The 18069-nt window shown below is 40.6% G+C and overlaps 1 protein-coding gene and 1 long non-coding RNA gene across 9 annotated transcripts in view; one reads left to right on the plus strand and one right to left on the minus strand.

The window, feature by feature from the left end:
* Positions 1 to 18069, minus strand: part of LOC113903637 (ankyrin repeat domain-containing protein 26-like) — a 221593-nt gene that overhangs the window by 171179 nt on the left and 32345 nt on the right. For 6 of the 8 annotated variants that reach the window (XM_027560115.1, XM_027560113.1, XM_027560112.1 and 3 more), the window contains 2 exons: positions 7364 to 7460; positions 3945 to 4133 (listed from right to left, as the gene is read on the minus strand). In XM_027560115.1, coding sequence (XP_027415916.1) covers positions 3945 to 4133; positions 7364 to 7460 — 286 coding nt within the window. The remainder of the gene's footprint in view (positions 1 to 3944; positions 4134 to 7363; positions 7461 to 18069) is intronic. The other 2 variants (XM_027560111.1, XM_027560109.1) reach the window with 2 other exon arrangements.
* Positions 1 to 18069, plus strand: part of LOC113903646 — an 85464-nt gene that overhangs the window by 62397 nt on the left and 4998 nt on the right. The gene's annotated exons all lie outside the window — the stretch shown is intronic.

The raw sequence follows: 18069 nt of genomic DNA on the forward strand, positions 1-18069 counted from the left end.
GTGAACATCAACATTTTAGGAATCAGTAAACTAAAATGGACTGGTTTGTGGTTTAGTCCATAAGTCCTGTCCGATGCTTCTGAGCCCATGGGCTATTTGTAGCTTGCCAGACTCCTCTGGCGGTAGGATTTTCCAAGCAAGAATGCTGGAGTGGGTTGCCATTTCCTTCCCCAGGAGATCTTCCTGACTCAGGATTCAAACTTGGGTCTCCTGCACGGCAGGTAGATTCTTTACTGACTGAGCTACCAGGGAAGCCCCCAAATGGACTGGAATGGGTGAATTTAACTTAGAAGACCATTATGTCTACTACTGTGGGCAAGAATCCCTTAGAGGAAATGATGTAGCCATTACAGTCAACAAGAGTCCCAAATTCCATACTTGGATGCAATCTCAAAAATGACAGAATGATCTCTGTTCGTTTCCAAGGCAAACCATTCAATATCACAGTCATGCAAGTCTATGCTCTGACCAGTAACACTGAACAAGCTGAAGTTGAATGGTTCTATGATGACCTACAAGACCTTCTAGAACTAACACCAAAAAAAGTTCTTTTCAATATAGGGGACTCGAATGTACAAGTAGGAATTCACGAGATACCTGGAGTAACAGGTAAACTTGGCCTTGGAGTACAGAATGAAGCAGGACAAAGGTGAACAGAGCTTTGCCAAGAGAACGTACTTGTCATAGCAAACACCCTCTTCCAACAACACAAGAGAAGACTCTACACACGGTCATCACCAGATGGTCAGACTGATTCTATTCTTTGCAGCCTATTCTATTCTATTCTTTGGAGACGCTCTATACAGTCAGCAAAAACAAGACCAGGAGCTGACTGTGCCTTAGATCATGAACTCCTTATTGCCAAACTCAGACTTAAATTGAAGAAAGTAGGGAAAACCACTAGACCATCCATCTATGACCTAAATCAAATCCCTTAGGATTATACAGTGGGTGTGGCAAATAGATTCAAGGGATTAGTTTTGATAGACAGAATGCCTGAAGATCTATGGATGGAGATTCCTGACATTGTACAGAATGCAGTGATCAAGACCATCCCAGAGAAAAAGAAATGCAAAAAGGCAAAATGGTTGTCTGACAAGGCCTTACAAATAGCTGAGAAAAGAAGAGAAGCTAAAGGCAAGGGAGAACAGGAAAGATATACCCATTTGAATGCAGAGTTGCAAAGAATAGCAAGGAGAGATAAGGAAACCTTTCTCCGTGATCAGTGCAAAGAAATAGAGGAAAATAATAGAACGGGAAAGACTAGAGATCTCCTCAAGAAAGTAAGAGATACCAAGGGACCATTTCATGCAAAAATGGGCACAATAAATGAAAGAAATAGTATGGACCTAACAGATGCAGACGGAGAAGGCAATGGCACCCCACTCCAGTACTCTTGCCTGGAAAATCCCATGGATGGAGGAGCCTGGTGGGCTACAGTCCATTGGGTCGCACAGAGTCAGACAGGACTGAGCGACTTCACTTTCACTTTTCACTTTCATGCACTGGAGAAGGAAATGGCAAACCACTCCAGTGTTCTTGCGTGGAGAATCCCAGGGACGGGGGAGCCTGGTGGGCTGCCGTCTGGGGGGTCACACAGAGTCAGACACAACTGAAGCGACTTAGCAGCAGCAGCAACTACAGATGCAGAAGATATTAAGAAGAGGGGGTAGGAACACACACAAAAAAACTATATAGAAAAGATCTTCATGATCCAGAGAAGCATGATGGTGTGATCCTTTACTTAGAGCTAGACATCCTGGAATGTGAAGTCAAGTGGGCCTTAGGAAGCATCACTATGAATAAAGCTAGTGGAGGTGATAGAATTGCAGTTGAGCTATTTCAAATCCTAACAGATGATGCTATGAAAGTGCTGCACTCAATATGCCAGCAAATCTGGAAATCTCAGCAGTGGCTACAGGACTGGAAATGGTCAGTTTTCATTCCAATTCCAACGAAAGGCAATGCCAAAGAATGCTCAAACTACCTCACAACTGCACTCATCTCACACGCTAGCAAAGTAATACTCAAAATTCTCCAGGCCATCCCTCCATAGCACATGAAACATGAACTTCCAGATATTCAAGCTGGATTTAGAAAAGGCAGAGGAACCAGAGATCAAACTGACAACATCCACTGGATCATCAAAAAAGCAAGAGTTCCAGAAAAACATCTACTTCTGCTTTATTGACCACCCCAAAGCTTTTAACTCTGTGGATCACAACAAACTGGAAAATTCTTAAAGAGATGAGAATACCAGACCACCTGACCTACCTCCTGAGAAATCTGTATGCAGGGCAAGAAGCAACAGTTAGAACTAGACATGGAACAACAGACTGATTCCAAATAGGGAAAGGAGTACGTCAAGGCTGTATATTGTCACCCTGCTTATTTAACTTATACACAGAGTACATCATGCAAAATTCCAGGCTGGGTGAAGCACAAGCTGAAATCAAGATAGCCGGGAGAAATATCAACCAGATATACAGATAACACCACCCTTATAGTAGAAATTGAAGAAGAACTAAAGAGCCTTTGGATGAAAGTGAAAGAGGAGAGTGAAAAAGTTGGTTTAAAACTCAACATTCAAAAAACTAAGCAATGCATCCAGTCCCATTCCTTCGTGGCAAATAGATGGGGAAAGATGGAAACAGTGACAGGCTTTATTTGGGGGGTCTCCAAAATCATTGCAGACGGTGACTGCACCCATGAAATTAAAAGACGCTTGCTCCTTGGAAGAAAAGCTATGACCAACCTTGACAGCATATTAAAAAGCAGACACATTACTTTGCCAACATTGGTCTGTCTCATCAAAGCTATGGTTTTTCCAGTGGTCATGTATATATGTGAGAGTTGGACTGTACAGAAAACTGCACAGCAAAGAATTGATGCTTTTGAAGTGTAGTGTTGGAGAAGACTCTTGAGAGTCCCTTGGGCTACAAGGAGATCCAGCCAGTCCATCCAAAGGGAATTCAGTCCTGATGCTGAAGCTGAAACTCCAATACTTTGGGCACCTGATGTGAAGAACTGACTCACTGGAAAAGACCCTGATGCTGGCAAAGACTGAAGGCAGGAGGAAAAGGGGAAGACAAAGGATGAGATGGTTGGATGGCATCACCCAGTCGATGGACTTGAGTCTGAGTAAACTCCAGGAGTTCTGATAGACAGCGAAGCCTGGTGTGCTGTAGTCCATGGGGTCGCAAAGAGTCGGACACGACTGAGCGACTGAACTCAACTGAACTTCCATATAGTAAACATCAACAGACAGAAACAAAAGTTCCTTGGAATTCTCAATAATTTTTAGAAGTATAATAGGATCCTAAAGCCAACAACTGTCAGAATCACTGTTTCAAAAGATTATGTCTATCAAATAGTCATTAAAGTATGATTACTTCCCCTACTTCTAATAATCAAAGACACCACACACACACACACACACACACACACACACACACAATGCACGCACACAAATGCACACACACACATAGTCTGCTAATGAAAATATCTGATTGGCCTACATTCATCTGTGTAACAACATTATAATGAAATAATTACAAGCTGAAATACAACTGACATATTAGCAAGTGAGTTTTACTCAAGGGAAAGGTTAGAGTTCAAACAAGCATTTGGGGCACTGGAAAAAACTTAGAGTCTAAAATTTAACCTCTAAGATTTCCTGAGAATTATAGAGATTCAAACTGAGAACTTCAGAGTGTCGAAACGTATACAGAAACGTCTTGAGTTGAAGCTTATATTTTAAAAAATTCTTGTTCTTATGCTTGTATCTTTTGTTTCAAATCACAGGTATCAACAATAACATTGCCTTATGTATGTCCAATTCTTCAATTAAATTTGCAAAGAAAATGTTAAAAGCATGAAGACTGAGCATTTCTAATAGCTCAGTGTCCCTCTTTCCAGAGTTAACTGTGTACTGCAAAATTTACCTGAAATGGATGTTTGGAAATCCTTCATTCTGACTGTGTTATTAGGAACCGAATCTTTCATTCTGACTGCTGGCTGAATGGGGTTTGGAAACAAGTTGATTACTAAATAATGTACATAGGAGACAATCCACAGTTCAGATAAAATTATAAAAGTTTTTACCTTCACGTTAGGATATTTCCCAGGAGACTCTAAGAGGAAAAAGGGACACAGAGTTAATTACATATAAACATGAAAGCCAGCTGTATATTCACACAGTTAGTACTCAGCAGAATCCTCGCGCTCAGCCTTGGCACTGAATACATTCCGTTTTAGTGTCTTGTTTTTAGGGGGATCTTAGGACACTGGTAAGACAGACATAGGAATCCACTAAAGATAGGGAGGAAAAAATAGGAATACAGGTTCACCAAAACATGTAGTTAAGATTTCAAAAGTAACATTAATGTTTTCAATGGCTTTATAAAACATTAAAGTGCACACAGACCAATGTGAATGTGCTGACTGATGAGGAGAAAGTGGATCTGAATCAGAGGAGCAAGTCATGAACCCTAGAACATAAACGTGAAAGCTGATGATAAAATGTAACAGCACATCTTGAATGCAACACAGCAGTTATCATTTCCACCATTATGTGATAAGTATTTATCATGTTCTTCAATCTGTCCAGTCATTTAAGAAGTGCACAGCTGGGATGGCAGTTCACCAGAATGTATAATTCATTTCTCATCAACGACAGAGTAATGAACTGATTAGCCTGGATATACACTTGTAGAAAAATGGCTCATAAAAATATTCATTTTTTTTCCATATCCGTGTGGGCTACTGGAATGCCTACTTGTCCTGGCTCCTCTAGTCTAGCCATCTTAAAGTTTCTCAATCCACTCATGCAGGAAGGTATATAAGACACATCTACGAAATAATGTATAATGAATTCTCAATATTTAAATATAATTATCAAAAAGGAAATAATATATTTAATTGCCAAAGAATTATTAGAAATTAAAAATCTTGCATGTTTCAAAATCAGTGTAGTATTTATTAAAAGTATTTCTACATTTAGGGAATGAACCCTATTAATCTGTTTGGCTTCAAAATATAGTTTAGTTTGGTATATCATGTTAATGCTTCAAAGGATTTCTATGAAACAACTTTCAAAGAATCAGCTATCTTTATAAAAAAAAAAGTCAATGCCTCCTTTTACAAATTAATCTAATTTGAATAACAAATACCAGTACAACATATATCTTTGATGCCTAAGAGTTACTCAGAGGGGCTGCAGTTTCCCCCACTTTTAGCACCCCCTCCCAACTCCAGGATTCTCTGGAGCAATAATGATCTTATCTCTTTTCAGAGTAAATACACTGAAGTCATCTAGAAGGAGTTCTCTCAAGTGTCCTCATCAACTCCAAACTCCCCTCCCTACGGCCTTCCTTTCCTCCCTTTGTCCTTTCACTAGATTCTCTCCTCTCTAAATGGTAATCTCTGGATCTGTGGACTTAAATCTTACCCCTTGACATCCTTTCTATGGATCATCCCTACCTGTGGTCTTCTTTACAGACTGGGGCCTGGTGGACCGGAGTCAACGAAAAGAAAGCAAAAGAGAGAGACTAATATTCCCTGGGTTATGTGGAAAACCAATAAAGCCCTAGAATAGGGCTAGTACCGCTCACTAAGACACAGGGCATCCTTCTCAAGGAGGTCTTGAAAGCCCGGGCAGGAAAGTGAGCTCAGCAGGACTCCATACTCCAAAGACCTAGCCAGAGAGAGAAAGAAGGACACGGGGGACCCAAGTCTCTAGTGGAACAAGGGTGAATTATTCATGTTTGTGTGAGTTTATATATTGTTATAGAAGGAAGGTTTAGGCAAGAAAATAAAGTTAAGGAAAGAACAAAAACAGACATGTAACAACCGTTACCAAGGGAATAACAAAGAATAATAATCGTCTCAAGGCCAGAAGACAATCCATATCTTGAGTAAGAGGGTCGTGACTAAACACTATAGGGTAGAAGGTACTGAAGGAAATCCACGTATGCATTCCGTCCCATGACCTCAGTCCTAGGAACAGCGTGCCGCTCCACTCGTTCCTGTATACCAGGAACTGATAAGGAACAGAGGGTTCATGAGAAACAGAAAACAACATACAGGAGTCCTAAAGTTAAACGTTCCCTGATACCTACCATTTCTTTCTCCCTCTTTGCTTAGCAATGGTATCTTACACCTATAACTGCTACTTCATCTCTTTGCTTCCCTCTGGCTATAAACACGCTCAGAAAGAAACACAAAATACTGCTTTTCCTTGATCCTGTTCTGTCCTGCACTATCCAATGCTCTTCTTCCAGATTTCTCTATATGCACGGCTACACCCTTGCTACTCAGAGAGCTTGTTAGGAACACAGAACCTCAGACCTCCTGCTCAGCATGTGCACTTCACACATGGTCCCCAAGAGACTAATTAAAATTTGAGAAACTCTGGTCTACACGGAGTCTGCTTCTACATGACTTCAACTTAATTCATTCTCCTGAAATCTCAGCCTCTGTTTCCTCACACGAACACATCCCCCCAAACTGAAATGGCATTAGAAGTTGGAAACCTTCCAGTGGACTCTCTCTGAGGCTGTGGTTCCTTGGTCTCCCCATCACGCCCCCTGCTCTCTCCTTTCCAGTTCTCTTTAGTCCCACGTGACACCATGCTGGAAAGCAGCAACATTTCGTATGACACCAATTTGCACACATTACAGCTGAGCACCTATGCCCATGCTTCCAGGAGGAGGATGACACAGTGCTCTGCACGCCCAGGGACCGCAGTTCTGAACGTCTTCCTAATAACAAGTAAACAGGAAGAGGTGAGAACTTTGCTGTTCTTCTCTGACAAGTTTTGGTGCCAGAAGCTCACTTTGAATTCATCATCCGTGTCAAATACTCTCCCTTTATCTAAAGACTTTCATTGTTTATTGCCCCCTTCCCCCACAGACCTGTGCTTCCTTTTCTTCATTTCCTCCCTGTACCCTCTGTCTCTCTCATCCATCATTCCCTCTTGCTTCTTATTTCTTGACCTTCCTTAGGTCGTAGAGTATCTTGAAACAGAACTAATCATTTGTTTTTGGTCATGTGTCACATGGAATCTTAATTCCCTGAGCAGAGATTGAAACTGCACCACCTGCATTGGACAGTCTTAACCGGACAAAGTCTTAAACATTGGACCACGAAGTAAGTCTAAGAACTAATAATTTAGCTCCTTAAACTGGATTCTCAATGTACTCTGTGGTAGACACCTGATAAGATACATAATTGCCCTCCTTTTCTCATCTTTTTTCTCACTACCCATCTGACAGGTGATTTTCTTTGCCTCTTAGAATGTATCAGCATTCCCATTTTCAATCAACGTTCTGTCAATACATTTTCTGTAAAACACAGTTCTTACCTTCTACTTGTCCATTTAGTGTCTTTTTTCCTCTTTGACCAGCAGTTCCAGGTAAATAATCCACATACTTCTGTGGAAGGATCTCAGAGATACTCTGCTAGAATGAATGATAACACTGAGTTGCATGAAGAGTTCCTAATCCCTTTTGAAGAAAGACCCTAGTTTTAACCTGGTTAAGACAGGGTTGCCAAGATCCCACAGTTGCTATGTGACAGAACCAGGATGCTGAATTCAAACATGGTGCTGCATCACCAAGCAGTGGCTGCCACATCTAAGAGACCAGGCCCTTCTTATCTCCTTCCATAGCTGCCACCTTCAAACAGGGCACCGTTACTTTATGGTACTTCAAGTATGGCTGCCATAAAGGTACTCTGCACGTGCTACTTAACCTATCCAAAATGGTTTGCACTTACTAAAACATCACTAAAGCTAACTGCTGTTATTTTAGCCCCACATATTTATTACTATTTCCCATGCTTTTGCTTCTCTTGAAATGTTCCTTGCAGATCAACTTGACAATCCAAATGCAGTAATATTTTCAAGCTTCAAGCACTATCTTGTCAACATCAATTTGGTTAAAAAAAAAAAAACAAAATAGAAATGAAAATCAAAACTACAGTGAGATACCACCTCACACCAGGCAGAATGGCCATCATCCAAAAGTCTGCTACCTCTGCTGCTGCTTAGTAGCTTCAGTCATGTTCAACTCTGTGCCACCCTAAGACTGAAGCCTTCCAGGCTTCCCTGGCCATTGGATTCTCCAGGCAAGAATACTGGAGTGGGTTGTCATGGCCTCCTTCTCGACTCAGGGAGGAAATCCAGGTCTCCCACTGAAGGCAGGTCTTTACCGACTCAGCCACAATGAGATACCACCTCACACCAGTCAGAATGGCCATCATCAGAAAGTCTACAAACAATGAATGCCAGAGAGGGTGTGGGGGAAATGGAACCCTCTTGCACTGCTGGTAGCAAGGTAAATTGATACAACCACTATGGAAGACGGTATGCAGCTTCCTTAAGAACTAGGAGTAAAACCACCATATGCCCCAGCAATCCCACTCCCAGGAGTACACCCTGTGGAACCAAAATGGACAAAGACACATGCACCCTGATGTTCACTGCAGTGCTGTTTATGATAGCTAGAACATGGAAGCAACCTAGATGGCCATTGACAGATGAATGGATGAAGAAGTGGTGGTACATATATACAAAGGAACATTACTCAGCTGTAAAAAGGAATGCATTTGAGTCAGTTCATCCACCTGGATGAACCTAGAGCCTATTATACATAGTGAAGTAAGTCAGAAAGAGAAATATAAATGTCATATACTAATGCACATGTATGGAATCTAGAAAGATGGTACTAACGAATTTATTTGCAGGCAGCAATGGAGAAACAGACAGAACCGACTTAGAGACACGGGGGAAGGGGAAGAGGGGAGAGGGTGAGATGGATGGAAAGAGTAACATGAAAACTTACAATTCCATATGTAAAATAGATAGCCAATGTGAATTTGCTCTATCACTCAGGGAACTCAAAGAGGGGCTCTGCAACAATCTAGAAGGGTGGCATGGAGAGGGAGATTGGAGGGGGGTTTGGGAGGGAGGGGACCTGGGTGAACCTATGACTGATTCTTGTTGATGCCTTTCAGAAAACAACAAAATTTTGGAAAGTAATTATCCTTCATGTAAGAATAAATGAATTTTTTACAACCCTATTTGAACATTCACATGATTTACTGCTTCTTTCCCTGTAAACAGCACACTAACGACTCTAACTTCTTATCTATGTCTTCTGGAATGGCAGGTAAAGATTAAAGAAATTACCTAGATACAAAAAAAAAAAAAAAAAAGGAGTAAAACTATGATTACCTAAGTTGAAGGTTTAAAAGTTTTCAAATACATTTATGATGATCAAGAAGGACTCAATATTCACATCGGGAAAGAAAAAACCAACGAAAAAAATCAAGTAACCACAAGGACTAACTTTTCTATATGGAAGAATTTACATGTTAGTTCCACATGTATAACAAAGAATTGACATGGTAATTTAACATCTATAAACACTGAAATTAATAAAGTTTCTTAAAAATAATGTGTGTGTGTGGGGGCGGGGGGGGGGGGGGCGCAGTCCTAAGATGGCAGAAGAATAGGATGGGCAGACCACTTTCTTCCTCACAATTCATTGAAAGAACATTTGAACGCTGAGCAAATTCCACAAAACAACTCTGAATGCTGGCAGAGGACATCAGGCACCCAGAAAGGCAGCCCACTGTCTTCAAAAGGAGGTAGGACAAAATATAAAAGATAAAAAGAGAGACAAAAGAGGTAGGGCCAGAGATCCATCCCAGGGAGGGAGTCTTAAAAGGGGAGAAGTTTCCAAACACCAGGAAACACTCTCACTGGAGGGTCTGTGGGGAGTTTTGGAATCTTAGAGGACAACATAACCCGGAGGAAAAATAAATACATAAATGAATAAAACCCACAGATCACGTGCCTAACCGGAACTCCCAGAGCTTGCATCCGCCAGCAGCAAGTGCGGGCTGAACAGGGAGGCACGGGCTGCATTGCTTAGGGTAAGGACTGGGCCTGAATGCCCTGAGGGGGCAATCTGAGGGAACTAACATGAGATAGCAACCCAAACTGTGGGATAGCCAGAGAGAGAGAGAGAGAGAGAGAAAAAAAGAGAGAGAGAGAGAACTATCCTGCGAAAAGCCCTAACCTAAGGCACTGCCAGGCCCGCTCAGAAAACAAAGGACTGAGCAAATACCAGAGGAGAGCTAGCCAGCTGCAGATCGGCCCATCTCCCACTGGAGACAGGGAGGCAGGAGGGGGCACCCAGAGCTGGAAAGAGGCAAACTCGGCCCCAGAGAGGCATCCTCTACCAAGCTGCAAGCAGGCACCCAGTCACTAACCAAAACCCCTTGGGATTCTGGATGGTTGACTTCTGCCGGGAGGGTCACAGCCAGAGATCAGCTCCCCAGAAGAGGCATACGACACGGTGGAAACGGGTGCGCCTGCTGCCACCCAGGAAACCGAGCGGCTGGACCGGGGAGGTGATAAGATGCACTCCCCACCTGGGGAGACCGCTCGCCAAGCACCTGGTCGCCTGAGCTGCTCGGACCTGGGAAGGGCACAAAACGCAGGCCCAACCGAGTCTGCCCCTTTGTGGACTACCTGAGAACCTGAACCTGAGCAGCTTAGACCTCGGAAGTGCACACAACCCAGGGCCCGCCTCAGATAGTTCCCCGGCAGAGCAACCTAGAGCCTGAGAAGTGTAGACTGGGAAAGTACATGTGCCATGAGCAAGGGCAAAGCCAGTGTGGCTGAGACACTGCAAGCACTCCCCACACATGCCAGTGATATTTGTTTGCAGTGTCCCTCTGTCCCCACAGCAGTACTGCACAAGTGAGCCTAAATAAGTAACCACCTTCGCTCCCTTGTGTCAGGACAGAAATTAGACACTGAAGAGAACAGCCAACGGAAGAAGCTAGAATAAATAGAGGGAACCGCTTTGGAAGTGACAGGTGCAACAGATTAAAACCCTGTAGTTAGCAGCGACTACATTGGAAGGGGCCTATAGATCTTGAGAAGTATAAGCCAGATCACGTAACTATCTGGAACTGAACTGACCCCACACTGCCCACAACAGCTCCAGAGAAATTCCTAAATATATTTATACTATTATCATTATATAAATATTTAAATTTTATTTTAAAGTCCTCTATTACTCTGTCATGGTCTTTGTAGACCGGGACCTGGGGACTGGAGTCAACAAGAAGAGGGATGCAGGGGACCCAAGTCTCGAGTGAAACAAAGGTGTTTTGTTTGCAAAAAAGCATGTTTATATATCTTCATCCAAGGCAGCTTTAGGCAGTAAAAAAAAAAAAAAAAGGAGCAAAAACAAAGGCAAGCAAATAACAATCTTCGAAGGGCCAGAAAGAATTGCATGTCCTGAGTGAGAGGGGCATAACTGAGCAGATCACATTTGAGTGAGGTCACTGGAGGGAGTCACTGAAAGGACCAAGCAGGTGCCCTTTCTCAGGATCTCAGTCCCAGGAACTGCGTGCAGCTCTGCTCATTCCTGCAGCACGTGATGAGGAATACAGAATCCTTGAGAAATGGCACACAAAAGAAAAGAATAACATATTGGATCCCTTAAAGCTGAACGTCCCCTGACATTACTCCTTTAATTTTCATTTTTATAACCTACTATTACCTTGCAAAATAAAAAAAAGACCCTATTTTTAAAGCAAGCTTCATATATATATATATTTTATAATTTTTGTGACTTTGTTTTGGTTTTTTAATATTGTATTTTTCAGAGTCTAACCTCTACTCTAGATTTTTAATCTTTGCTTTTTGGTATTTGTTATCAAGTTTGTACCTTTAAGAACCCAATCTTCAGTACCCATTTTTACTTGGGAGTGTGATTCTTGGCTTGATTGCTCTCTCGCCTTTTTGACTCTGCTTTGTCTCCACCAGGTCGACTCTATGTCCTCCCTCCCCCTTCTTTTCTCTACCCAACTCTGTGAATCTCTTTGTGTGTTCCAGGCTGTGGAGAACACTTAGGGACCTGATTAGTGCCTGGATCTGTCTGTCTCATTTTCATTCACCCTTTTATCCTCCTGGTCACCACTGTCTCCTTCATCCCTCTTCTCTTCTCTTTGTAATTCCGTGAACCTCTCCAAGGGGTCCAGACTGTGGAGAGCACATAGGGAACTGATTACTGGCCAGCTTGCTCTCTCCCCTTTTGATTCCCCCTCTTCTCCTCCTGGTCACCTCTATCTCCCTTCTCCCTCTTCTATTCTCCATGTAACTCTGTGAACCTCTCTGGGTGTTCCTCACTGTGGAGGAGATTTTCATCATTAACCTAGATGTTTTATCATTGATGCTGTATAGGTGGAGAAGTCTTGAGGCTACTGTAAGAATAAGACTGAAAACCAGAGGCAAGAGGCTTAAGTCCAAAACCTGAGAACACCAGAGAACTGCTGACTCCTGGGAACATTAATTGATAAGAGCTCATCCAAAAGCCTCCATACCTGCACTGAAACCAAGCACCACCCAAGAGCCAACAAGTTCCAGAGCAAGACAAGCCATGCAAATTCTCCAGCAATGCAGGAACATAGCCCTGAACTTACATACAGGCTGCCCAAATCACACCAAACCCATAGACATCTCAAAACTCACTACTGGACACTTCATTGCACTCCAGACAGAAGAAATCAGCTCCACCCACCAGAACACAAGCTTCCCTAACCAGGAAACCTTGACAAGCCAATCGTCCAATCCCACCCACAGCGAGGAACCTCCACAATAAAGAGGAACCACAAACTGCCAGAATACTGAAAGGCCACCCCGAACACAGCAATCAAAACAAGATGAAAAAGCAGAGAAATACTCAGCAGGTAAAGGAACATGATAAATGCCCACCAAACCAAACAAAAGAGGAGGAGATAGGGAGTCTACTTGAAAAAGAATTCAGAATAATGACAGTAAAAATGATCCAAAATCTTGAAAACAAAATGGAATTACAGATAAATAGCCTGGAGACAAGGATTGAGAAAATGCAAGAAATGTTTAACAAGGACCTAGAAGAAATAAAAAAGAGTCAATCAATAATGAATAATGCAATAAATGAGATCAAAAACACTCTGGAGGGAACCAACAGTAGAACAGCAGAGGCAGAAAATAGGATAAGTGATGTAGAAGATAGAATGGTAGAAATAAATGAAGCAGAGAAGAAAAAAGAAAAATGAATTAAAAGAAACGAGGACAACCTCAGAGACCTCTGGGACAATGCTAAACGCCCCAACATTCGAATCAGAGGAGCCCCCGAAGAAGAAGACAATAAGAAAGGCAATGAGAAAATACTTGAGGTGATAATAGTTGAAAACTTCCCTAAAATGGGAAAGGAAATAGTCATCCAAGTCCAAGAAAACCAGAGAGCCCCAAACAGGATAAACTAAGGCAAAACACCCCAAGACACATATTCATCAAATTAACAAAGATCAAACACAAAGAACACATATTAAAAGCAGTAAGAGAAAAACAACAAATAACACACAAGAGGATTCCCATATGGATAACAGCTGATCTTTAGATAGAAACTCTTCAGGCCAGAAGGGAATGGCAGGACATACTTAAAGTGATGAAAGAGAAAAAACTACAACCCAGATTACTGTACCCAGCAAGGAGTTCATTCAAATATGAAGGAGAAATCAAAAGCTTTACAGACAAGCAAAAGCTGAGAGAATTCAGCACCATCAAATCAGCTCTTCAACAAATGCTAAAGGATCTTCTCTAGACAGGAAACACATAAAGGGTATACAAACTCAAACCCAAAACAACAAAGTAAATGGCAATGGGATCATACTTATCAATAACTAACTTAAATGTAAATGGGTTGAATGCCCCAACCAAAAGACAATGACTGGCTGAATGGATACAAAAACTAGATCCCTATATATGTTGTCTACAAAAGACCCACCTCAAAACAGGGGACACATACAGACTGAAAGTGAAGGGCTAGAAAAAGTTATCCAATGCAAATAGAGACCAAAAGAAAGCAGGAGTAGCAATACTCATATCAGATAAAATAGACTTTAAAATAAAGGCTGTGAAAAGAGACAAAGAAGGAAACTACATAATGACCAATGGATCAATCCAAGAAGATGATATAACAACTATATATGCACCAACACAGGAGCACCACAATATGTAAGGCAAATGCTAACAAGTATGAAAGTGGAAATTAACAATAGCACAATAATAGTGGGAGACTTTAATATCCCACTCACATCTATGGATAGATCAACAAAACAGAAAATTAACAAGGAAACACAAATTTTAAATGATACAATGGACTAGTTAGACCTAAATGATATCTATAGGACATTTCACCCCAAAACAATGAATTTCACCTTTTTCTCAAGTGCACATGGAACCTTCTCCAGGATAGATCACATCCTGGGTCATAAATCTAGCCTTGGTGAATTCAAAAAAATTGAAATCACTCCAAGCATCTTTTCTGACCACAATGCACTAAGATTAGATGTCAATTACAGGAGAAAAACTATTAAAAATTCCAACATATGGAGGCTGAACAACATGCTTCTGAATAACCAACAAATCACAGAAGAAATCAAAATATGCATAGAAATGAAGGAAAATGAAAAAAACAACTCAAAACCTATGGGACACTGTAAAAGCAGTGCTAAGGAGAAGGCTCATAGCAATACAGGCTTACCTGCAAGAAACAAGAAAAAAGTCAAATACATATCCTAACTCTATACCTAAAGTAACTAGAAAAGGAAATGAAGAACCCCAGGGTTCGTAGAAGGAAAGAAATCTTAAAAATTAGGGCAGAAAGAAATGCAAAAGAAACAAAAGAGACCATAGCAAAAATAAACAAAGCTAAAAGCTGTTTCTTTGAGAAGATAAATAAAACTGACAAACCATTAGCCAGACTCATCAAGAAACAAAGGGAGAAAAATCAAATCAACAAAATTAGAAATGAAAATGGAGAAATCACAACAGACAACACAGAAATACAAAGGATCATAAGAGACTACTATCAGCAACTATATGCCAAAAAAATGGACAACGTGGAAGAAATGGACAAATTCTTAGAAAAGTATAACTTTACAAAACTGAACCAGGAAGAAATAGAAAATCTTAACAGACCCATCACAGGCACGCAAATCGAAACTGTACTCAGAAATCTTCCAGCAAACAAAAGCCCAGGACCAGACGGCTTCACAGCTGAATTCTACCAAAAATTTCTTCCAGAAAATTGCAGAGGAAGGTAAACTTCCAAATTCATTCTATGAGGCCACCATCACCCTAATACCAAAACCTGACAAAGATGCCACAAAAAAAGAAAACTACAGGCCAATATCACTGATGAACATAGATGCAAAGATCCTTAACAAAATTCTAGCAAACAGAATCCAACAAAATATTAAAAAGATCATACATCATGACCAAATGGGCTTTATTCCAGGGATGCAAAGATTCTTCAATATCTGCAAATCAATCAATGTAATACACCACATTAACAAATTGAAAGATAAAAATCATATGATTATCTTGATAGATGCAGATTTCTCTTTGACAAAATTCAACATCCATTTATGATAAAAAAACTTCCCAGAAAGTAGGAACAGAAGGAACATACCTCAACATAATAAAAGCCATATATGACAAACTCACAGCAAACATTATCCTAGTGGTGAAAAATTGAAAGCATTTCCCCTAAAGTGTCAGGAACAAGACAAGGGTGCCCACTTTCACCACTACTATTCAACATAGTTTTGGACGTTTTGGCCACAACAATCAGAGCAGAAAAAGAAATACAAGGAATCCAGATTGGGAAAGAAGAAGTAAAACTCTCATTGTTTGCAGATGACATGATCCTCTACATAGAAAACCCTAAAGACTCCACCAGAAAATTATAAGAGCTAATCAATGAATATAGTAAAGTTGCAGGATATAAAATTAACACACAGAAATCCCTTGCATTCCTATACATGAACAATGAGAAAACAGAAAGAGAAATTAAGGAAACAATTCCATTCACCATTGCAATGAAAAGAATAAAATACTTAGAATATACCTACCTAAAGAAACAAAAGACCTATATATAGAAAACTATAAAACACTGGTGAAAGAAATCAAAGAGGACACTAGTAGATGGAGAAATATACCATGTTCATGGATTGGAAGAATCAGTATAGTGAAAATGAGTATACTACCCAAAGCAATCTATAGATTCAATGCAGTCCCTATCAAGCTACCAATGGTATTTTTCACAGAACTAGAACAAATAATATCACAATTTGTATGGAAATACAAAAAAACCTCGAATAGCCAAAGCGATCTTGTGAAAGAATGGAACTGGAGGAATCAACCTGCCTGACCTCAGGCTATACTACAAAGCTACAGTCATCAAGACAGTATGGTACTGACACAAAGACAGAAATATAGATCAATGGAACAAAATAGAAAGCCCAGATATAAATCCATGCACCTATGGACACCTTATCGATGACAAAGGAGGCAAGAATATATGATGGACAAAAGACAGTCTCTTTAACAAGTGGTGCTGGGAAAACTGGTCAACCACTTGTAAAAGAATGAAACTGGAACACTTTCTAACACCATACACAAAAATAAACTCAAAATGGATTAAAGATCTAAACATAAGACCAGAAATTATAAAACTCCTAGAGGAAAACATAGGCAAAACACTCTCCAACATAAATCACAGCAGGGTCCTCTATGACCCACCTCCCAGAGTAATGGAAATAAAAGCAAAAATAAACACATGGGACCTAATTAAACTTAAAGGCTTTTGCACAATGAAGGAAACTATAAGCAAGGTGAAGAGAGAGCCTTCAGAATGGGAGAAAATAATAGCAAATGAAACAACTGACAAACAACTAATCTCAAAAATATACAAGCAACTCCTGCACCTCATTCTGGAAAAATAAACGACCCAATCAAAAATGGGCCAAAGAACTAAACAGACATTTCTCCAAAGAAGACATACAGATGGCTAACAAACACATGAAAAGATGCTCAACATCACTCATTACCAGGAAAATACAAATCAAAACCACCATGAGGTACCATCTCCTGCCGGTCAGAATGGCTGCTATCCAAAAGTCTACAAATAATAAATGCTGGAGAGAGTGTGGAGAAAAGGGAACCCTCTTATGTTGCTGGTGGGAATGCAAACTAGTACAGCCACTATGGAGAAGTGTGTGGAGATTCCTTAAAAAACTGTAAATAGAACTGCCATACGACCCAGCAATCCCACTGCTGGGCATACACACCGAGGAAACCAGAAGTGAAAGAGACACGTGTACCCCGATGATGTTCATCGCAGCACTGTTTATAATAGCCAGGACATGGAAGCAACCTAGATGTCCATCAGCAGACAAATGGATAAGAAAGCTGTAGTACATATACACAATGGAATATTACACAGCCATTAAAAAAATACATTTGAATCAGTTCTAATGAGGTGGATGAAACTGGAGCCTATTATACTGAGTGAAGTAAGCCAGAAAGAAAAACACCAATACAGTATACTAACACATATATATGGAATTCAGAAAGATGGTAACGATAACCCTATATGCGAGACAGCAAAAGAGACACAGATGTAAAGAACAGTCTTTTGGACTCTATGGGAGAAGGCAAGGGTGGGATGACTTGAGAGAATAGCATTGAAACATGTATATTATCATATGTGAAACAGATCGCCAGTCCAGGTTCGATGCATGAGACACGGTGCTCAGGGCTGGGCACTAGGATGACCCAGAGGGATGGGATGGAGAGGGAAGTGGGAGGGGAGTTCAGGATGGGGAACACATGTACATCCGTGGCTGATTCATGTCAGTGTATGGCAAAACCACTACAATATTGTAATTAGCCTCCAATTAAAATAAAAAATAAATAAATAAAAATAATGTGGAATGTACACGTTGCTAGAGATATTTTTTAAAGAAAAAATATCTTCCACAGATAATTTTATAAACTCTGGTGGTAATTTTTCTTTCCTTATGACTTTATAATAATACGTAGTCTATATAAGAAAAAAGCATAAGTCATGATTTCATTCATTTAATGTATGCAATTACCCATTATTTGCTGACATTCAGAAAAAAGAAATCAGAATCTCTCCAGAGGAAAAAATA

Source organism: Bos indicus x Bos taurus, chromosome 13, assembly GCF_003369695.1.
Source record: "Bos indicus x Bos taurus breed Angus x Brahman F1 hybrid chromosome 13, Bos_hybrid_MaternalHap_v2.0, whole genome shotgun sequence".
NCBI lineage: Eukaryota > Metazoa > Chordata > Mammalia > Artiodactyla > Bovidae > Bos > Bos indicus x Bos taurus.